Source organism: Ochotona princeps, chromosome X (assembly GCF_030435755.1).
Source record: "Ochotona princeps isolate mOchPri1 chromosome X, mOchPri1.hap1, whole genome shotgun sequence".
Lineage (NCBI taxonomy): Eukaryota > Metazoa > Chordata > Mammalia > Lagomorpha > Ochotonidae > Ochotona > Ochotona princeps.
Genome location: NC_080865.1, coordinates 105,837,833 through 105,860,862, shown reverse-complemented (window position 1 = coordinate 105,860,862; position 23,030 = coordinate 105,837,833). Strand labels below are relative to the sequence as shown.

The following is a 23,030-nucleotide window of genomic DNA, read 5'->3' as shown; positions in this document are numbered from 1 at the left end:
AGGCCTTGGGCCGTCCTCGACTGCTTTCCCAGGCCACAGGCAGGGAGCTGGATGGGAAGTGGAGCCGCCAGGATTAGAACCGGCGCCCATATGGATCCTGGCGCGTTCAAGGCGAGGACTTTAGCCGCTAGGCCACGCCGCCGGGCCCCAATAAATAAATCTTTAAAATGGTTACTCTTGAAGTTTAAATTTATAGCTTTAGAACATGAGCCAAGTGTGGTGGTTTTTTGACTGAACCCAAGTTTCTATTTTAGGGTGTCAATGACCTGGAGGTGAGCCAGAAAAATCTCCTTGCTGATGGAAAAGGAAGCTTAAAAACGAAGTTGACATCTTGAAGAAGAAAATTATTGCTGAAACTGTAAGTGGCCTGTGTTCTACACTGATGTCTGAGGCCTGGCTGGAGCCTTGGGATCTTCGGACTTGCAGAGTTGGATGTAATGACTGACTACATTCCTTCCCTCCTTCCATCATTTTTTTTTTCTTTTTTTAAGGAGCAACAGCAAGACTTGGCGAATATTCAAAGGGCTCTGCAAGCCATGCTGCTTTTGTGAATCTGAAGAAACACTTTCCAACACAAGTTCTATTATAAAGTCTAACATTAGCTGCACTAATTCAAGTTCTGGCAGAATTAGGCACTTCTTCTTTGTTGGTTTTTTTGGGGTTCTGTGTGTGTGTGTGTGTGTGTTTGAAATGCAAGACCCTGTTTCTGTTTGTTCCTAAACAGTAGTGTGAGTAGCAGCAGTGAAGAAATTAAAATGTTTAATGCTTCTGGCTCTTTGCTAGTAATGGTGAGGTTTTTTTCCTTTCTCCCTGCAGTTAACCTGTAGCAGTGGGGATGCCTTAGCTTTCAGTTTGACCTCAGTGAACATTTTTCAGTATCAGGAAGCAGAGAGCACAGACACCAAAGGGTACACCGTCCATCCTTAGACAAGCAAAGAAGGGAAACCAATCTGAACCCTTTGGCATTTACTCCCTATGTTACAGAGACAATTCTAAAGCATTTGTGGTTTCCCCAGGAGAACCTACTCTAGGGCCTTGGAAGCACAGTTAAAAGCAAGTCACTGTGTGTGTTTCAAAAGCTAAACGGGCACACATAAATAAGACACTTGGACAAGATAGATCTCACATCTGTGCTGAGCCGTGGGTGTGGATGTGTGGATGTCGTTTCCACACAGGCTTCAGTGTGTCATTCAGGAAGTTTTGATCCACCCGCCCTTACCACTGATTGCCAATATTTTGTAAAGAAGATTCTACGTTAATAAGAATGTTAATATTAATATTAACGTTAATTATAATTAATATAATATTAATATAATTCTATGTTAATAAGAATTCTATGTTAATAAGAATTATAATAAGAATAATAATAAGAATTATTAATTGATGATAGCTTAATTAGAATAAGTGGTTTTACCTAATTGTTTAAGGATCTCATGTCTGTCTTCAAACATAAAATAACCGGAGTTCTTTGCTTTTCAATTTCAATGTTCAGTGATAAAATTGAATTTTCAACATGCATCCCTGTGAAGAATGATGACTTGTGGTAGGCTTCCTTTTGTAACATGTATTTCATGTTTAATGGCACACTAAATTCCTGTTTGGCTGTATTTCATGCAATAAATACTCAGTTGTTTCAAAATACATTTGAAAAAAATAAGTAAAATGTGTTCTTTGTGTTGATGAAATTATTTGCATCATTCAGAAGGAAATATTTACTGCCTTTGGTATGAGAGAAGTGATGTTTTTCTCAATTTCTGTATGCTTTCCATTGTATTAATTTTTCTTAAAGATTTATTTGAAAGTCAGAGTTACAATGAGAGAGGGAGAGAGAAAGAGACAGAGAGAGACAGATCCTCTGTCTGCCGACTCACTCTCCAGATGTCCTCATGCTTGCCAGCGGGCTATTTGGCCTGATTGGAGGAATCCTGCGGAACCCTTGCCAGGCCAGTCCCCAGCCATGGCTCTCACGTGCACTAGCAGGTGTTGAGGTCTACTCGGGGACACCACTAACAACCACTACCAAGCCTGTCTCCAGTCCTGGCTCCCTTTTGCACCGGTGGGAGCAACAGCCTGGACCGGCCTGGCTCTTGCGCATACCAGCAGGTACCTTGCCCTGATTGGGGTGGCCCTCCAGAATCCCTACCATGCAGGCCCCCAGACCCAGATCTCTTGCGTACCAGCATGTCCCCAGCCCCAATCCTCATGCGCACTGGTGGGTGCAATGGCCTAGTCAGGAAGATCCTCCAAGTCCCTTCACATGGCTCACACAGGCCTTGCTCTCCTGTGTGTCAGTGGGTATGGTGCTCTGGCCCAGTCCTCCCCCAGCCCCAGCCCTTGCATGTGCAGCTGGGTGCTGCGGCATATCCCAGGGCCACCCCTGCTCTCAGTGTTTCCTGGCAGGTGCAGTGGGCCCACCCAGCTCACCTCCAGCCTTGGTCCTTGCAAGTATGGGTGGGTGTTGTGGCCTACTCAGGGAAACCCCTAAGAACACCCAACAGGCTGGTCCTCAGACCCAGAACTCGTGTGCAACCTCCTGTCACTTGTGGTGAACTGGGCTGGACACGGCTGCAGCATCTCAGCATGGGTGTGGACTGGGTCTGGGGTGCCGCTGGCTGGGTTAGCCTCAAGCGCTAGCTGGTGCTCGTGAGACCCAAAGTGGGCATAGAACAGGCTTGGCTTGGTCTCGGCACCCACTGAATACATGAGAGCTGCTAAGAGCTGGAATGGATGTGGGCTGGTCAGGCAAGGCCACTGTGCCTGCCGGTGAATGCCAGGACAGGAGCTTGGCCAAGTCAGGCTGAGCCAAGCACCCAACGGTGTACATGGGGTCTGCGACTGGGAGGTGACCTGACAGAGGAGCTTGGGGAACTCCTCTATCAGGATGCAGTTCCTGCTGGTGAATGCAAGAATCGAGGCTGGGAGCAGCCCAGACCAGGGCAGCTTACAGTAGCCTCCAGTATAGGTATGGGTCAGGTCTGGGGGCAGGCCGGACTGGGCCAGTTCATAGCACCCCTACCCCCTCGGCAAATGTGAGAACCGAGCTGGGATGCGGGATAGGCTGGGTTGGGCCCCAACACCAACAAGTTCACATCAGGGCCTAGATGGACTGGGCTAAGCTGTAGTACCCATCAGCATGAGCTAGAACTGGGGGCAGGCTGGGCGGAACCAGGATGCCGCACTCACCAGTGAATGCCAAGGCGAGGCAGGCCATGCCAGAGTAGGCCTGGCACATGTAAGAATCACCCCCCCCGGGGGGGAGGGGTGCCTGGTAGGGCATGGTGGGGCTCCGGTGCTCAGCTCCTGCTGGTGATCATGAGAGCTGGGAATTGGGGCAGACCAGGCTGGTCAAGGCTACAATATCCATTGGCCTGCAGGTGAGCTGGGTGAAGGGAAGCGCCAGGCTGGGCTAGGTGACCGTATGCACTGTGTATGTATGAGCCAGAGTAAATGCAGACTGGTTGGGTTTTGCTGCAGCATCAGCTGGCAAGTGCTGGGACTGAGGGGCAAGTCTTGTCAGGCTAGACTGTAGAACCCCCTGGAAGGTACAAGATTTAGGGCTTGGAGTTGGCCTAGTAGGGAAACTGTGGGCACCCTTCTGATGGGCTGCAGCTCCTACTGGTGAGCATGAGAACCAGGGCTAGGATTTGGGAGTGGTTGGACAGGCAGTAGCACCTGCTGGCATCAGTGTGGGCTGGATAGTGGGGTTGGTTTGGCTGACCTAGTAGGATGCAGGACCCATTGGTCTGTTCAAGAGCTGAGTGGGATGTGGGTAGGATGGACTGGAGTAGTCTGCTACACATGCCGGCATGCACAGGAACTGGGGCTGGGAGCAGGCCTGGTGGGAGTTATTGCAGGTTGCTCTGACTAGGCTCAAGTGCCTGCTGGTGTATGTGAGGGCTGAGTGTGTGGTGGGCAAGGTTAGGATAGGGCTGGAGACAGAACTGACCAGGCCGTTGCAACCACCAGCATGTGTGTTTATGCTGATGTTGGTAACGGATTGAGTTGGACCCCACACTGACTAGCACACACAGAAGTCAGATCTGGGGTAAGCTCAAGCAAGGTTTCTCTGGCAACTCCCCCTGCCCCGCAACTGGAACACTTGACTCAAAACTCCAACCATGAGGAAAATCACGGGATCTTTGGTCTGACTGTGGAGTGTTGTGTCAGAACTGGACCCCCTTAGTTGCCGACACCTGTGCAGTGGATGGCATGTCTGGATGCGCATGGGGATTAACAGATGCACATGGGGACATGACAGACCACCAAGACCTGCAGAGGACACCTAGTACTATGGCAGAGGATGGAGGGTGAAACAAACGGGGCAACTCTCCCAGCCAAGCTTTGACAGCAAATATCTGGGTGAGTGGAGACTCAAAGGTGCACTATGTCAGCCAATGGACTTTGGGAGGATTTCCTCAACCTTGGGGGCAATGAAACTACAGCATATGAGAACTATCAAAAGCACTTAAACAGTAACCTTGGAACATGCTCCTCAACGGGGACCCTAGGATGACATCAAGTGGCCATAACCCAGGCCCAGGTAATGATGTGGTTAGGTTGCTGGGAGTGGCACTCTCCCCTCGTCTCTCCCCCTCCCACAGATATGGGAAGAAGAACAAAGTTGGAAGAAATTGTCACATACAATTTTCCCCATTCATTGACCATTCCCACCCTAACCAGTGGTCCACATGGATAATTTTCTTCTCAAATAAGTAAACAACTTCAAAATAAAGTAAAACATTTTTTAATAGAACTAGACAGCTCCCCCCCCCAGGGAGGGTGGTTCTTACATGTGCCAGGCCTACTCTGGCATGGCCTGCCTCGCCTCGGCATTCACTGGTGAGTGCGGCATCCTGGTTCCGCCCAGCCTGCCCCCAGTTCTAGCTCATGCTGATGGGTACTACAGCTTAGCCCAGTCCATCTAGGCCCTGATGTGAACTTGTTGGTGTTGGGGCCCAACCCAGCCTATCCCGCATCCCAGCTCGGTTCTCACATTTGCCGAGGGGGTAGGGGTGCTATGAACTGGCCCAGTCCGGCCTGCCCCCAGACCTGACCCATACCTATACTGGAGGCTACTGTAAGCTGCCCTGGTCTGGGCTGCTCCCAGCCTCGATTCTTGCATTCACCAGCAGGAACTGCATCCTGATAGAGGAGTTCCCCAAGCTCCTCTGTCAGGTCACCTCCCAGTCGCAGACCCCATGTACACCGTTGGGTGCTTGGCTCAGCCTGACTTGGCCAAGCTCCTGTCCTGGCATTCACCGGCAGGCACAGTGGCCTTGCCTGACCAGCCCACATCCATTCCAGCTCTTAGCAGCTCTCATGTATTCAGTGGGTGCCGAGACCAAGCCAAGCCTGTTCTATGCCCACTTTGGGTCTCACGAGCACCAGCTAGCGCTTGAGGCTAACCCAGCCAGCGGCACCCCAGACCCAGTCCACACCCATGCTGAGATGCTGCAGCCGTGTCCAGCCCAGTTCACCACAAGTGACAGGAGGTTGCACACGAGTTCTGGGTCTGAGGACCAGCCTGTTGGGTGTTCTTAGGGGTTTCCCTGAGTAGGCCACAACACCCACCCATACTTGCAAGGACCAAGGCTGGAGGTGAGCTGGGTGGGCCCACTGCACCTGCCAGGAAACACTGAGAGCAGGGGTGGCCCTGGGATATGCCGCAGCACCCAGCTGCACATGCAAGGGCTGGGGCTGGGGGAGGACTGGGCCAGAGCACCATACCCACTGACACACAGGAGAGCAAGGCCTGTGTGAGCCATGTGAAGGGACTTGGAGGATCTTCCTGACTAGGCCATTGCACCCACCAGTGCGCATGAGGATTGGGGCTGGGGACATGCTGGTACGCAAGAGATCTGGGTCTGGGGGCCTGCATGGTAGGGATTCTGGAGGGCCACCCCAATCAGGGCAAGGTACCTGCTGGTATGCGCAAGAGCCAGGCCGGTCCAGGCTGTTGCTCCCACCGGTGCAAAAGGGAGCCAGGACTGGAGACAGGCTTGGTAGTGGTTGTTAGTGGTGTCCCCGAGTAGACCTCAACACCTGCTAGTGCACGTGAGAGCCATGGCTGGGGACTGGCCTGGCAAGGGTTCCGCAGGATTCCTCCAATCAGGCCAAATAGCCCGCTGGCAAGCATGAGGACATCTGGAGAGTGAGTCGGCAGACAGAGGATCTGTCTCTCTCTGTCTCTTTCTCTCTCCCTCTCTCATTGTAACTCTGACTTTCAAATAAATCTTTAAGAAAAATTAATACAATGGAAAGCATACAGAAATTGAGAAAAACATCACTTCTCTCATACCAAAGGCAGTAAATATTTCCTTCTGAATGATGCAAATAATTTCATCAACACAAAGAACACATTTTACTTATTTTTTTCAAATGTATTTTGAAACAACTGAGTATTTATTGCATGAAATACAGCCAAACAGGAATTTAGTGTGCCATTAAACATGAAATACATGTTACAAAAGGAAGCCTACCACAAGTCATCATTCTTCACAGGGATGCATGTTGAAAATTCAATTTTATCACTGAACATTGAAATTGAAAAGCAAAGAACTCCGGTTATTTTATGTTTGAAGACAGACATGAGATCCTTAAACAATTAGGTAAAACCACTTATTCTAATTAAGCTATCATCAATTAATAATTCTTATTATTATTCTTATTATAATTCTTATTAACATAGAATTCTTATTAACATAGAATTATATTAATATTATATTAATTATAATTAACGTTAATATTAATATTAACATTCTTATTAACGTAGAATCTTCTTTACAAAATATTGGCAATCAGTGGTAAGGGCGGGTGGATCAAAACTTCCTGAATGACACACTGAAGCCTGTGTGGAAACGACATCCACACATCCACACCCACGGCTCAGCACAGATGTGAGATCTATCTTGTCCAAGTGTCTTATTTATGTGTGCCCGTTTAGCTTTTTGAAACACACACAGTGACTTGCTTTTAACTGTGCTTCCAAGGCCCTAGAGTAGGTTCTCCTGGGGAAACCACAAATGCTTTAGAATTGTCTCTGTAACATAGGGAGTAAATGCCAAAGGGTTCAGATTGGTTTCCCTTCTTTGCTTGTCTAAGGATGGACGGTGTACCCTTTGGTGTCTGTGCTCTCTGCTTCCTGATACTGAAAAATGTTCACTGAGGTCAAACTGAAAGCTAAGGCATCCCCACTGCTACAGGTTAACTGCAGGGAGAAAGGAAAAAAACCTCACCATTACTAGCAAAGAGCCAGAAGCATTAAACATTTTAATTTCTTCACTGCTGCTACTCACACTACTGTTTAGGAACAAACAGAAACAGGGTCTTGCATTTCAAACACACACACACACACACACAGAACCCCAAAAAAACCGACAAAGAAGAAGTGCCTAATTCTGCCAGAACTTGAATTAGTGCAGCTAATGTTAGACTTTATAATAGAACTTGTGTTGGAAAGTGTTTCTTCAGATTCACAAAAGCAGCATGGCTTGCAGAGCCCTTTGAATATTCGCCAAGTCTTGCTGTTGCTCCTTAAAAAAAGAAAAAAAAAATGATGGAAGGAGGGAAGGAATGTAGTCAGTCATTACATCCAACTCTGCAAGTCCGAAGATCCCAAGGCTCACATCAGCCAGGCCTCAGACATCAGTGTAGAACACAGGCCACTTACAGTTTCAGCAATAATTTTCTTCTTCAAGATGTCAACTTCGTTTTTAAGCTTCCTTTTCCCATCAGCAAGGAGATTTTTCTGGCTCACCTCCAGGTCATTGACACCCTAAAATAGAAACTTGGGTTCAGTCAAAAACCACCACACTTGGCTCATGTTCTAAAGCTATAAATTTAAACTTCAAGAGTAACCATTTTAAAGATTTATTTATTGGGGCCCGGCGGCGTGGCCTAGCGGCTAAAGTCCTCGCCTTGAACGCGCCAGGATCCCATATGGGCGCCGGTTCTAATCCTGGCGGCTCCACTTCCCATCCAGCTCCCTGCCTGTGGCCTGGGAAAGCAGTCGAGGACGGCCCAAGGCCTTGGGACCCTGCACCCGTGTGTGGGACCCGGAAGAGGTTCCAGGTTCCCGGCTTCGGATCGGCACAGCACCGGCCGTTGCGCTCACTTGGGGAGTGAATCATCGGACGGGAGATCTTCTTCTCTGTCTCTCCTCCTCTCTGTATATCTGACTTTGTAATAATAAAAAAAAGATTTATTTATTACTTTTATTGGAAAGTCAGATTTACAGAGAGGAAGATCTTTCATCTGCTGATTCACTACCCGTGTGGCCGCAATGGCCAGAGCTGAGCCGATCCAAAGTCGGGACCCAGGAGCTTCTTCCTGGTCTCCCACACGGGTGCAGGGTCCCAAGGCTTTGGGCCGTCCTCAACTGCTTTCCCAGGCCACAGTCAGGGAGCTGGATGAGAAGTGGGGCTGCTGGGAGACGGACCGGCATCCGTATGGGATCCCGGTGCATGCAAGGTGAGGACTTTAGCCACTAGGCTACCGCACCGGGCCCAAGAGTAACCACTGTAACCCTCACGCAAGGCTCACTTTTTTTTTTCTAGATGAAAACTGTGATTAACATATGCACACAGAAGCAACCACGTGACACACTCCTCAGCTGTCAGATTTGTGCATGATATCACCAAGGGAGGTCAAGTGTCACACAGTAACAAACAGGCAGATGACCAGTTATGGTGGAGATGAAGCAAAGACAGAAAAAGGACTGGAAGTCCTGTGTCATGATATACCATAATTCTGTACAGCTAATGACCCTCTTCCTATCATTAGTGGTCCCTGTAACATGAGTTTCTCAGAGGGAATTAAGCGGTCTGTTAAAGGTCAGCTTTGAGTTAAGGTGTGTTTTAACTGTTTCTTCACCCAACAAGCAGTGAAACAGCAGGCACTAACAACATTTGACGTGTGGTAGGGTACACAAAAGAATTCACCACTTCTTCCATATTCTTGTGACAGAGGCAAGCACACACATGGAAATAGCGCAATTCTCTTACAGGGGGAGTTAACCTTCAACTGGCACTGGGTGGGTTTTGTTTTTTGTTTGTTTGTTTCTTGTTGTTTTGTTCTGTTTTTCATTCAGCCCCAAATCTAGGACATTTCTTACCACTATAATTTATGATTAAAAAAAAAAAAAAAAGATCGCTTGCCATGACTAATACCAAAAGCAAGAACGCCAAAAGCATGACAAGCTAAACTTCGTAGGACACATTAAAAATCAGTGGGTGCTCAATGCTTATACCTGTTACTTGCTCTTTAAAAACACTTGTATAATATCCAGAAAAGACCTAGAAAGGACTTACATGCGTTTCAGGTTCCACTATGACGTACTGCTGATCAACCTAAAGACCAGCTGTTCATCATAAAACCATGAGTATTGAAGTTGCTAACAATCAACCCATCTTCTACACATACAGTATGTATTTTCCTTGGAAGAAATCACGATCAAGCTATTCCTGCTTTAAATACACTAGTCCACCCGACCTGCTGCCCCAGCACCACCAAAAAATTGAAGTAGTAAAGATTGCTAAAAATGGAAATATGTTTGCTGATTGTCTTGAACCTGGAAAAACAATTTCAAAAATGCAAAAGGAGTGACAGTTGAAAATATATAGCCAAAACATATATAACCAAAACCAAACTGTCTTCTGCATACACACTGCATTTTCCCTTGTGTTACCTAACACAACTGACCTTTAGGTATTCGTCATAGAGGTCCTTAACTGTACTCAGTGTCTCCAGCTGGAGATCTTTAGCTTGCAGGAAAAGCCTTTGCTGGTCATGAAACATCCCCTGCAAATTATTTTCAAAAAGAAATGGAAGTCAGGTAAATCATGGTAGGTAGAATTCATACACCAACAGACACTAAGTTTTAAGACTAGTCTTTACTTGCTAACAGGTTCTGCTTTAACTGCCTTTCCAAGCCATTTTTTATCCTTGTGTTCCACATTACTACACCAAAACCACACACTCACTCTGAGTGGCAAATTTCCTTTAAACACACGTCTTAATTCTTCATCTCAAAACATACATCTTAGTGTTTGATTTCAGCATTTATCGTCTCAATAATGAGCTGGTCATCAATGGGTAAAACCTGTACAATAATCCCACTTAACAGATAAGTGGGAAACAGGCTTTGTTACCAATACGGAAAACATGTATGCACTCGTGTTCTTGCTGCCATGCACATCAACACTGGGCCTTCTATTCCTTGACCTGCACTCCAGAGAAACTGCCATCCTCTCTGCCACCTGCTGCACACTTCTACAGTCAACCGCTTTTAGAGTTTGTCATTCCCGGTAACAGTGGAGACAGGCTGCAGCTGTATGCCAGACGCCTTTCTGGGCCATTTACTGAAATCATCCAATAGACCCCTCATTTAATTCGCACAGTGACTGTGTGGCTTATGTACTAATCTTGGGTCTCCTTTCACCAAAGAAGAAACCGAGGCAGAGAGAGAAAGACTTGGCTCACGGTTTCACAGCTAGCAACCGGTTGGACAAGAGTTGGAACTCAAACTGTGTGGTTCCAGAGACCCTGGACCCACTGTACCGTGGTGTTTCTCCATTTTCCCTAACATGCAATTGCAATTTCCCAACCTCTGTAGTCACTCAGTCCATAGCACAGCTCAGAAGTCTGCCGGGGTGTGACGCTACCGAAAGGAACGCCTTTATCTGTCCCAGTCCACACTCCTTTGGCACCGATTTCCTCAAGCCCACCTTAAAAATTTCATGGTCACCTTCACATACAGACCCTGCCCTTTTCTTCCTCTGTTCAAGCGCCCTACTACACTCCAGTCTTGGAGAACGTACTTTCCACCCTGCTGTGCTACAATGACAACATGTCTCATTTGAAACTTACCACCACCATGACGGTGCCCTAACTTGGACCTGTGATGCTTCTCAGTCATTATACTCTGCTGCACATTCACCAGTCCACTCTTGGAAAGCAATACCATGCCTTCTCCTCTGCCCAGGAGGCAATAACTGCTCTCCCGTGCTCACGCCCAACTGTGACTTTACCAGCCCACTGCAGCCCAAAGGGGGACATCGAGTCTTCCATATTACTGCCCCTTCCACCCTTCTTTGTCCACCCGGAATCATGAACTCCCATTTCTCTGTGTAATTTCTGCAGGAACTATTATCTCTGCTGGACGCTTTGTTACAACCGAGTAATTAATGAAGTATCCTAGCCTGATACCAACAGTTAATCTTTCCTGCTGTTCCATGGTTTTCTGCACGCCCATGTCCCAGTCTTCAAAGAAAGTCAGAAACTGCTGAGAGTAACTATCGCGGATGTTTTGCCTGTAAAACATGATAGTGAACACAGTCATTTCTCACAGTGACATGACAGACTGAAGAGACTCAAAGTCGATTTGACACAACGCAAGCACAAAGACTAGTTAACAGGATGAAAGGAGAAGGGAACGAATAGCAGCTGAAAACGCCTCATGGAACAAAAAAAAACCAAAATGACTCGTGGTTCTCATTGCAAGGGCACTTGTTCCTAACTGACTGGTAGAGAAACCACCTCATCTCACACACTTTACCCCTTGAAAGGTGAGGAAAATTTAGTGCGCTGTATATTTTCCAGACATACTCATTTTGTCTAGAGGGATTTGCTTTCCACTTCTTCCTCCTATGCTATGACACAGACCATCTCATATGACATGTAGAAGACAATGGGCGTATTGTCCACACACCCTGGGCAATTTTCAAACTACCTGCTTTTTAGCACTGACACACCAATGATACTTAAGCAGCAGCAGCAATGACCAAAATGCAGTCAAAGAATACAGAACATTTACGACACAGATTAGCTGTTTTCTAAACAATTAAATACCATTAAGTCTCAAATGACTAATGCTTTAAAACACATTTGCAGTTCATTCAGCTAGGATATATCCAAAAAGGCATAAAAAGCTCATTTTATGGGAATAAAATGTCATGCTTATCTGAAAGGACAAAACCAAATCATATTCATTGAGTTCTGGGTGCTGTGCACGTGTGTGTGTGCGCACGCGCTTGCATGCATGTGTAAAGAAACTTATCTCCTCTGGGCCAGCACGATGGTTCATCTGGCCTGCAAGTGCCAGCACCCCATAAGGGCACCAGTTCGTGTCCCAGCGGCTCCACTTCCCATCCAGCTCCCTGCTTGTGGCCTGAGAAAGCAGTCAACGATGGCCCAAGGCCTTGGGACCCTGAACTTGCGTGGGAGACCCAGAAGAAGCTCCTGGCTCCTGGCTCCTGGCTCCTGGTTTTGGATCGGCTCAGCTCTGGCCGTTGCGGTCATTTGGGGAGTGAACCAGTGGATGGAAGATCTTTCACCTGTCTCTCCTCTCTGTAAATCTGACTTTCCAATATAAATAGATAAACTTTAAACAACAACAGTAACAAAGAACCTATCTACTTAGAGGAAAACTGGGATGAGATAGCTTTTTTGTGGAAATACCAATTAATAAAAGATTGTGTAAAGTCCTTTGGCCACCAAGTGTTTAAGGACTGATAGAAATGTTAGGGTTTAAGAGTGAAGCACATTACCATTGCTCTTTTTGCACTTTCAACATTTGCTCAAGTTCCTCCTCGGTGGCATTGCCAGAAGCATCTGCCTTCACCTTGCACCTTCTTCTCTTTGCAGGAAGTGCCCACTGATTCTCAGCTACATGGAACATAAATACCCGTTGAAACTTAGTGTGGAAAAGTGTTCTGTAGCTGTACATTCAAGTCAACATGTTAGACATTGGCTCAACAGTACCATACATATATTTACAAATCCTAACACAGGCAACATTCCCGAAAGCAAGATTTATGCACTTAACTTCTGCGAACACCTTCAGGTACAATGTTAGTATTCCAACACTACTTTGTCTAAGTGCGGATCAACTTTTAGCTTATGGCCAATAAAATGGAATAATCATGAAAATACTTTCTCTTGTTGAAATGTCTACAAAGTTTCAAATGATGGCTTTAATTTCATGAGAAGATGGGTAAAAATTTAAATTGTTCACGTAATGAGCACCTTCAGTTTCAAAAGACACAACGAAGCAGAATATTGCTTGCACTCAAAGAAAAAAATACTGTATTTTTGCTTTCTGCATCAACAATTTAAAAAGCTAAGTGAGGAAATCTGGGAAGCTGAATGATGCACAACACTCATACAGAATCCTACATATGAGAAGAGCAGTCCCGGAGGCTAGCATGTAATACTGCCTCTTGAAACGTCTCATGGTTTAGATGGGTTGTTTGCAAGGGCAATTATTTGCTAAAGCATACCTGTGCGTCCTTGACACAGCTGCTGGGAGCTATCCCTGTGGAAAAGTCACATCAGAGATTTAAAACAAGAATACATAAAATAACACGTGTGTTTTGGGAGAGCTCTGATGCCACATGTGGGCTATGTGATAGCCACATGGAGACAGAGATCACCCGATCTCAATGTAGAATTGGGTGGTAGGTGAAACAAGCTTTAAACACATTACCCCACTTGCTGTGCAGCTGCTCCGGCAGAAGGACGGCTGTCCCCATGGCTACCAGTTTCTGGATCATTGGTTGTTAGGGGGTGAGGAGGGGTGAAGAGGAACATATGGTTAAAGGAGTATTGCAGGGGAAACATTTCTTAGGGAGAAACATCCCCAGGGTAAAGTGAGCTTCTCGGCCTCTTGGCCAGCAACCCCTCTGAAAGCAGACCTGCCTGGGGATTCCCCAAGTGCAGGCCGCTGGACTCAGGCCAGGGCCCTGAACCACGTTGCTCTGACCTTTGACCCAGGCCATTGGGATCCGGGGCACAGTAAGCTGAACGCTTCCCACCAGGCAAACGGTAAGGACGGACATGCAGAGGCAAAAGAACAGCGGGGAGGGGAGTGAGGGTGTGTGTTGGGGGGTGCCGGGGCTTCTACTTTCCAGACTAGGGTGTGATGCATCTTGCACGGGGTAGAGGCCAAAGGCAAAACCCGGGGATGGCGCCGCCCGCCCTGTGCCTTGCGTCCAGAGATGAACCCTGCCCTCCCCTGGGGCGGGCACATCCCTGCCAGTCATCCAGCCATGGCCCTGCCCGTGGCCATCCTTTACCCTGGTGCAGTGACTTTCTTGCTGTTCCTTGTGAAGCCTCCCTTTGAGTCACCGAAAGTTTCCGGAAGCGCTTCTTGCCATCAACTTCCTTGGGAGACTGCATTCTCCCCTGCGTGCACGGACTCCTGGGCTAAACACATGGGGGGAGGGGCGTCAGCGAGGTCAGTGACCCTAGGGACTCCCACTGGGGGCAGGGAGGGGAGCCCTGGCAGGGCTGGCTGCGGCACCCCTCTCCTGCCCCCTCACGCCTAACTGGAGCCCTAACTGGAGCCTCACGCTTAACTGGCTGTGGGAAGCTCCCTGCGGATAGAGCCGGATCTGGCCCGAGGGGCCTTGCCCTTTCAAACAATCTACACCGCCGCCCCCCCCCCACACACACGCCAGGAGTCCCTCAGGCCACTGGAACGGCCTGAGCTGCTGGGGGGCAGGGCAGGAGAGAGCTGCACGGATGCTCTCTCTCACCCGCCCCCATCCCGCCCACTCCACTTGTCCATGCTTGCTAACGATGGAGAGGCCACCCTCCCAGGAGCTCAGGGCCTCACAGCCTATGGCCCACCCCGGACCCCAACCCTATCTCCCCCACTGGGTCAAACCACTAGCTGCCCACCCTCCCGCAGGGGTTCTGGTTGGCAGCCACGACAAACAGCAATGCCAATGGCAGGACACCATCTAAGGCGTGTGCCAGGCCCCAAGCCTCCCTGGACTGTTCCCCCGCTTCCCCAAATGGCCAAGGGGTACTGCCCAGCCCACTTCCTGGCCACTGCCACCACCCCCAAAAGTCTCACAGGAACGTAGCAACAGCAAACAAAATGGCGACTGCTCTCCACAAACCGTTCCCGCCCACAACACGGACTCTAAGTGGCGTGCGTGGTGATTGGCTGGCATGGCGCATGCGCAATGCCATCCCGACAGCCACACCCCTTCTGCCCTGAAAAAAATGCCATCTGCACAAGGGGGGCGGAACTCAGTGTTGCTAGGTAGTCCAGCACTTCCGCTGCTCTTGGATGCTTCTGGAAAACCCGAGTGTGTTGACGTTGGAGTGCCTCAGACGTGCCGCGCTTTGATGACGGCAACGTTTCTCCCGCCTCCCCGGCGTTTCGACGACGGTGGCGGCAGCTGCGGTGTGTGGAAGGCGTGGATAGGCGGCCACGGCGGTGTCTGGATGACATTCTGGACACCAGCTTAGTGGCCTGCCCTGGACTCTCCGCCTAACTCACTGCGATGGACACTAGTCCGTTCCGGTTTCTGTGCCGTCTTCTGGAGGTGGGTCATTGATGATCATGCTGATTTCCGTTTGGGGTTCTTGTCTCCTGCCGAGATAGAAATACGAACGGGGAGACTAGTAATTTGGGCAAAGTTGAACAAAATTTATTTAAGATGAGGGGAATAAATATACGTTCTGTGGGTCACCCTTCACAGAAATACCCGTCATCAGTGGGCCAAGGTGTTGCCCGTGAATAGGACAGAGCAAATGAGAATGGTGCCATGAAGGGAAGTGTGAGGTGAAATGGAGAAAACCAGCAGCACGCCACCCACAGTGCCACCCACAGTGGGAAGCTGGTTACCTGGGCTTCCCCTATCAACCATCCCCACCCTCTTCCCCTGCTGCCCTCCTCCCCTCCTCCCTCTCCTCCTACTCTGCCCTTCCCTACACCCTCTCTAACCTTCAGGACTCTCCTGCTACCTTGTTTTCCCTACCCCCTACCCGCCTTCCTCCTGCCCCCATCTTCTAACTTCCCTTTGTACTCCCCTCCCCCCCACTTCCAAGCTTCCCCTTGCCTCCCTCCCCTAGACTCACTGCATCCCCTCCAGCACCTGCCCCTTCCCTTCCTCTCTAGGCCTCCCAGCCTGCCTCTGTTAACCTCCACTACCTCCACTCCACTACCTCCCTCCTCCCATCCAACTTCTGCTTCCCCACTGTGTCCCTGCCCGACCCTCCCCCCCAGACTCCTTCCTGTCCTCCCTCCCCCTGCAGCACTTGCAACCCCTGGTCTCCCTCAGCACTCCTCCAGTCTGCTGTGTGGTGAAAAAGGAAGAAAGTGAGGGTGACACTTCTGACACGCAGTAGAAAGCAAGCTGTTCTATACTTGCCAACCTGCCCCTGTGTCCACACCTTCTTTGCCCCTTTCCCCATCTGTCCCCCCTCATTAGCTTGTCTTTGTCTCCCTCCAGGACCCCTACCTCCCTCCTCATCCTTCTGTCCCTCTGTTCCTCCACCAACCCCTCCCCCTACTGCTTCCTTCCATCCCACCTAAACCCTCCTCACATCAACCAGCTGCCTCCCATGTATATGCCCTCACCAACACTTTTTGTGGGTGCAGTGGGGTAAACCAATTAGCTATACAAGTGGGTGAGGTCTTTTCCCAAATGCGACAGGGGATACAGCATGGTATACAGCTGACCTGCTGTATGGTGTGTCCAGCATGGCCCTGACCTGCATAATGGGAATGTGAGTGTCTCCAGCCAGCTATTACAGAGACAAACATTACATTGCAGGGTGCAAGAATTAGAGCTCACCTAAGTGTTGAATCACAGCCTACTTATACCATATTTCCCCCTTCCCCCCACAGCTGTGGAAGTTTCTGTCCCTTGATCTTAAGGGATGCTGAAGGATGATGATCCATCTTCTAGATTTATTTCTGCCGATCAGAGTCCGATCCCTGCCTGGTTATCATTGCTTTGATCAGTCAGGATGATCTTAATGGGATAAAGACAGAGTGTACAGGGGATGCCTCTTAAGAAAGGGAACATTCATTCTAGTGTTTCCCAAATGGTGGGAACTGATAGACTTTCCTTCCCCAAACTGTGGAACCGTTTTAGCCTAGGCAGTGTCTCTCTTGATAAACATATTGCTGTTAGAGCATAATGTGGCAGGGTCCGCACATGTTCCACATTGTTCTACCATTGTGTATTGTGGCTAATTGGTGACTACCTTGGCTAGGTCATTCTCAGACACAAATAGCTGCTGTACAATCCGGCCCGAACTCTGGGGTAGGTTGCCCCAGGCAATATAGATATATCTATATAGATATATAGATATATTTTTTTTTCTAAAAGAAGCTTCGTAAGGCATATCAAGATTTTCTCCTCTTATGGCGGAAGCACTCACCAAGGAAATCCTCTCCCAATAGCAACCACCAGAGAGAAGTGAGCAGACATAACTGAAATATGTCTCCCGCAGTGAGCAGTGGTCTTTTTTTTTTTTTTAAAAAAAAGATTTATTATTATTGGAAAGCCGGATATACAGAGAGGAGGAGAGACAGAGAGGAAGATCTTCCATCCTATATTTCACTCCCCAAGTGAGCCGCAACGGGCCGGTGCGCCCCGATCCGAAGCCGGGAACCAGGAACCTCTTCCGGGTCTCCCACCCTGGTGCAGTGTCCCAAAGCCTTGGGCCGTCCTCGACTGCTTTCCCAGGCCACAAGCAGGGAGCTGGATGGGAAGTGGAGCTGCCGGGATTAGAACCGGCGCCCATATGGGATCCTGCGGCGCATTCAAGGCGAGCACTTTAGCCGCTAGGCCACACCGCCGGGCCCGAGCAGTGGTCTTGATGTGGGCAAAGGACATTTTGTTTATCCTTTTGCTTTTTGGGTAGTTACCTGAGATCTTTAGTTGCCTCACAAAAGAGTAGGCAGACTTAGCCTCCGTGTGTCCCTGTGAATATTCAGGAAGGGGCTGCTTAATCCCCATAGACGCAGGCAGTGCAGAATACCCTGCCCCTCATCTGCAGTGGGAGTGCTAAGCAGCACCTGGGGAAGGTTCCTTCCGTTTAGGCTGCAGTGTGGTTAGAAAGGGACCCTTCCTGGTAAGGAGGAAGCTTGGATCCCAACCATGAAGACTCCCAGACCTTCACCACAAACTATTAATACGAGCAACAAGGACTATATCCCAACTGCCAAGGAGGCCACAGGGAATTGGATGCCCTCGGAGGCCGAGTACTCTGAGGTCACCCACCCCCAACCGGAGCTTCCGCAGGGGATGGAAGAAGTCCAGACACTACCGCGCAGAAACCAACGTCATCGGAAAGACAACCAGAAGCCCTGAGCGGTGCAGAAACAGAAGAACAATAAATGTCCTTCGGGACCAGGGAGGAGAGCTTTCTCTGGTCCGATCCTGGCTCCACCTCTGGACCCCCACCCTCCCTCGCAATGACCATCGGGATCGCTCCGAAAACCCCTCATAGCAAACAAACAATCATACAAACTAAAAAAACCTAAAATAAATAGACAAACAACAAAAAGTAGAGCTTGGAATCTGACAGGAAAGAGCTGGCGTGGATTGGCTCATGCCTTGCTGGGTGGGACACAAAGATTAGTCACTCCTCACCATGGTGTTGGGGATTTCCCTGCACACCCCCCCCCAAAACAAACAAACAAACAAAAAAATGTTCAGCACCTTAATTGTCGACAAATGTCTTGTTAGAGTTACAAGTCAGTCTAGATTACCCTAAAATCTGCCAAGATCAGCAAAATTATACTTCAACACAACAAATGGCTAAATACTAAAATGAAATAGACACGAGACAGCTGAATGGTACCTTATAGCCATTTTAAGGTATATAGCAGCCGGTCCTGTATATAAACTAAAATCGAAATGTCAATGAGCTAATCATAGGTTGTGGTTAAGAACTTGCTTTTTTTTTTTTTTTTTTTTTTTTTTTTTTTTTTTTTTTTTCACATACTGGTTACTCAAAACCATGTGAATTCCATAATGTTGCAAATTGCTGTTGATGTTATATTGGGACTCTTAATTGACTGGGATGATATTCTACCAGCTCTAACTTCGGACCAGAAATGGTCTCCCCAAGAAACTGTTCAACCCATCCGGACAATAAAGTAGCTGGACTCTATGCTTGGTATACGTTTGCAAGGAAAGAATCTTGATTGAATTTGAACTGTAATACTGCATCAAGGTGGAGGAATCCACCAGGGGGGAGGGGCGTGGGGAAGGGGTGGGGGGATTCCCAGAGCCTATGAAACTGTCACATAATGGAAAATAATTAATAAAAAAAAAAAAAAGAAAGGGACCCTTCCTTCCAGGATTTTAACAAAAGGAGAACTGCTGGGGATTGGCTGTTTGTGATTGGAGGGAGGGCAGTTCTGATTCTGGGGGAATTTTTGTTCCCGTATGCTGTCAGAATAGCTAGCATGTTGTGCCTGACCTGTTTTGATATGTGCTCTATCTGATCTTGAGTACCCGAATCAAAGAGAATGTGAGAGTTAACCTTAGCATTGCAAAGGACCAAGCTTCAAGGTAGTCTTTGTTAGTTATTTAAAAAGATTGGAGAGTTCTAGTTCATACGATATTATGATATTATTACGCGCAGTTAATTCCCACAACCTGGTTCTTTACCGTGAGCTGAAACACACCAGACGCAAGGAGGTATCTTAGGAGGTTTATTCCAACGGGGCAGGAACAGCAAGAAAGAGGAGGAGAGAGAGAAGGGTAGGAGAGGGATAAGAGCGGGATAAGAGCAGGATAAGAGCGGGATAAGGGAGGGGTAAGAGAGCGAGCCGCACCTGGGGGGGCCTTTTTGTTGGCCAGGTGTAGGGGTGGGGATTGGGAGGGATTGAGGCCAGGCCCCCAGGGGATTGGCGCCTGCAGGTGAATGCCTAGGGATGATTGGCGAGTGGGCGGGGTTGGGGAGGGGGCTGGAAGATTGGGGTGGGATTCAGGTGGAATGCCAGGTTACATCTGATTGGTGGACGGCTGGACCGGCGCGAACTTCCTGAGCTGTGAGGAAGAAGGAATGGCGACGGGTCCAGGGAAGGATATTGGAATAACTCCTTACATTCCTCCCTTTTGTTATATATAAAGGAAGAGGGGCATTGTTCTCTATGGCTTCTAGGAGCTGGTTTCTCTTGGCAGTGGTTGCAGCCTGGTGGGAAGAATTGGAGATGGAGGGACGCTTCTAGTCCTGCGAAAGAAACTGGTTAATGGTTTGATTAAAAAAAAGTTTACATTTCAGTGGCTGGGAATGGAGGGAAGGGTTATTAAGAGTCCTTATTGAAAAGCTGGCTTGAGTTGATTTTCTCTTAGCCAGGCCTTCTTGTACTCGATTCTTCATTACTCCTGAATGGTCAGCATAGACAGGGTAGCTTCACCAGGAACCAGAGACCCTGGCTACCTATCATCCTATCTAACTCCTCACATTTCCAAACAGAGGAGTGAGCAGGGATGAAGGGACGACGACCGCCTAGCTTCTTCGAGCTGAAAGGGAGCGTTGTTGAGTAACTGCAGGAGTAGGGGGTTCTAGAGGTTCCTGGTAGAAGTCATCAGATGTCTGAAGTACTGCCTGGCACTTGAAGGTTTCTCTTTGTTGAAGTCTAGATAACAAAACACATCATAATTATAATCTTTCCCAACCTAGCAGGTCATGAGTTCAGTTAAAAACCCAGTTGGAATACTTGGGCTTTTCAAGCTTAGATATAAAAGAATTGTCAGCTTTCAAACTTTGTCAGAGTAAACAGTTTAAAATGATGGACTAGATTTATAACTACTTCAAATCCAAAATTTTGGAATATACCCAGTGAGTGCAATGGAACACATTAAACCTTTTTGGTTGTATGGAATTATTATCTGAAACAATGAAAGGATTAGTGTGTGGCATCAGAATACAAACCCATCACAGGACAGGCAAATGCAAGCTGACTCCTTGAGTAACCTTAACAATTATTGCATTTGATGTTTATGGTAACTTTGAATCTAGCTAGGAAGCAGGCAAGTCCTAGATTTAACAATTATACTTTACCAATCGTTGTAAGCCCTAAGAGTTTCAGGAAGACATAGCCTGGAACATAAAGCACAGTACTTAAAACATTCTGTTACAAGACTACTAGTCACATTGTAGATGGCACAAGATTTTAACTAGTTTTCATTTACAATAACTCAGCAGTTTATAATATTCCAACAAGATTTTACAGAAGTTTATACACTTTAAGGCAGAGGCAAGCAATCTACTAATTTATAGGCTAACAAGTCATGTACTGGCAATTGAACACAAGAATCTTAAATAGGTAAGCTGAGAAATCACAAATAACTTGGCAAATGATGAGCAAAGCATGAAATCTGCCTTAGGGCAGTGAGGGTGTCCTACCTAAGTGAAGTCTAGCAAAAACTGAAGAGGGAGATGACAAACATGTCTATCAGGAGCCTGGTCATTGAGGCAGGCTGAACAGTTACAGGTTAACTAAGTTTTCCCTAGAAATGCTTCTTTTCTGAGCTTCTAGATTAGTCTGTCACCTAAGCTAATCTGGGGCTCCTGAGAGACCCTGATGGTCACTATAAGAGAGGGAAGAAGCCAAAGCTAGCTAGGATAGAGAAGGCAGTGTCCAGATGGAAACTTACAGTTTCCCTTCCACTGTGAGGACCACCTGGGGCTCTTCGGTGCTGTTCTGAGCTACCACCGAAGTCCGTGGATGGCCTTGAGCCTGTGCAAGTTCCTGGGCTGCGTCCTGTCCCACGTGGGAGATCCAATGGGAAATGACTGACCTGAAGTACTTGGCCTTCATGGGCAGTCATATCTCCAATGACTTCCTTGGCAGTTGGGACATGGCCCTGGGTGTCCTTTGTGATGATCCTTGGTGAAGTGTCCGTTGCTTCTGCAATGAAGAGCACTTGGGAGGCCTCCGGGGGTCTCACTGGAACCAGGAGCACACACCTCTCTCATCCTGCTCTGCCAGGGGATCCCCTCCTGGTCTGAGGTAAAAGACCATAGTGACCCCTTTAAGAGGATATCAGGGTACTTTCAGGTCCCATTTGTAAGTTTCTAAAGTTCTTTCCTAATGTCCAGGGCAGTTAAGAATCTGCTATCTGTACATCACCTATTCTTCTCTACATAGAATCTAATGGAATATACTCAAAGTCATTCCTCAGGCATTTTAGGAAGCTGGAGGATTACTCTGTGGCCCTAATCTCAAGGAATTATTTAAATCAAAATTAAAAGATTTAGCTTAGCAATTCTCAGCTATGAACATTTTCATCTATAAGTCAATTAAAACAGACCACATAGTTTGCCACATAAACATGTACATGCATACCAGTTAACATACATTATAAAACAAAACAGGTTTTGTAACAGCTTTTGAAAAATCTCTTAGATGTTTTAAAGTTACCAGTTATTTAGAATTACATCTTGCTCTCAGTGACCCAAATTAAAGATGCTTTCAGTTGGAACCTGTAGCTTACTGTTTAACTTTAGCTCTATCTGCAGTGGATGCAATAGTATCTGTTGGAACTAGAAGATGAAGCATTCATTGTTAGAATTATAATATCAACAAATATAAACATCTATTTACCACATACTTGTACTGTTTAGGCCTCTAGGTCTTGTTCATTTGGATAACAATTGCGATTAATAATGCAATAAATTCATTAGATTTTAGTGATATTTTGACAATTATAGCAAAATATCATGTATAAATGATACATAAAATATAATAGCAGTTTGTTAGCATTTCATTACTATAATATAAAGTTTATACCACTTCACATCTTAACAGCACCTTTTGATAAAATCCAAACAGCCTAATTAGTGGTCATCTCTACAAAATGAGAGATAAGTTCTTTTTGACATTCCATTGAGGCCTCGCTGGGAATATCAAAAATCAGTAAGTTTGAAATGTTTGAGTTTTTAAGTGACTGTTAAATGACTGTGAAGGGTGTCAATTAAGCTTAAAACGTCTGGTTGATCAATTCATTGTTGAACCCAAATAATCCCACAACTTGGAACAACTTCACAATAAGAAAACATTTTGGCCAATGCACATAAGCACCAGTATGCATAATTTATACCAGTGTATTTTATATATAACTGTTACATTACATTTAGTTACAGAACAAGTTGCATTTTTTCTTTTTCCTCTTTTTTTTTTAAAGAAAGGCTAAATCACTTATCTCTTACTCCACCCCTCTCAGCTAAGGGGTGGGAGGGAAAGTTAGAGAAATTTAGGCCCTTAG

The 23,030-nt window shown here is 47.3% G+C and overlaps 2 protein-coding genes across 2 annotated transcripts in view; one reads left to right on the top strand and one right to left on the bottom strand.

The window, feature by feature from the left end:
- Positions 1-6,818: 6,818 nt before the first annotated feature.
- On the bottom strand, positions 6,819-14,984 carry LOC131478488 (synaptonemal complex protein 3-like). Its single transcript, XM_058658302.1, has 9 exons — positions 14,858-14,984; positions 14,073-14,202; positions 13,484-13,541; positions 13,278-13,312; positions 12,546-12,663; positions 11,210-11,309; positions 9,700-9,798; positions 7,670-7,774; positions 6,819-7,532 (listed from the first exon to the last, which is right to left on the bottom strand). Exons 2-9 carry the CDS (start codon positions 14,173-14,175, stop codon positions 7,473-7,475), a joined length of 678 nt encoding a protein of 225 aa, XP_058514285.1. The 5' UTR covers positions 14,176-14,202; positions 14,858-14,984; the 3' UTR covers positions 6,819-7,472.
- A 57-nt stretch (positions 14,985-15,041) lies between these two features.
- The window catches only part of LOC101535752 (titin-like), a 39,139-nt gene continuing 31,150 nt past the window's right edge, over positions 15,042-23,030 (top strand). Inside the window, exon 1 of the mRNA XM_058658303.1 lies at positions 15,042-15,335. The gene's annotated coding sequence lies outside the window, so the exon portion shown is untranslated. The remainder of the gene's footprint in view (positions 15,336-23,030) is intronic.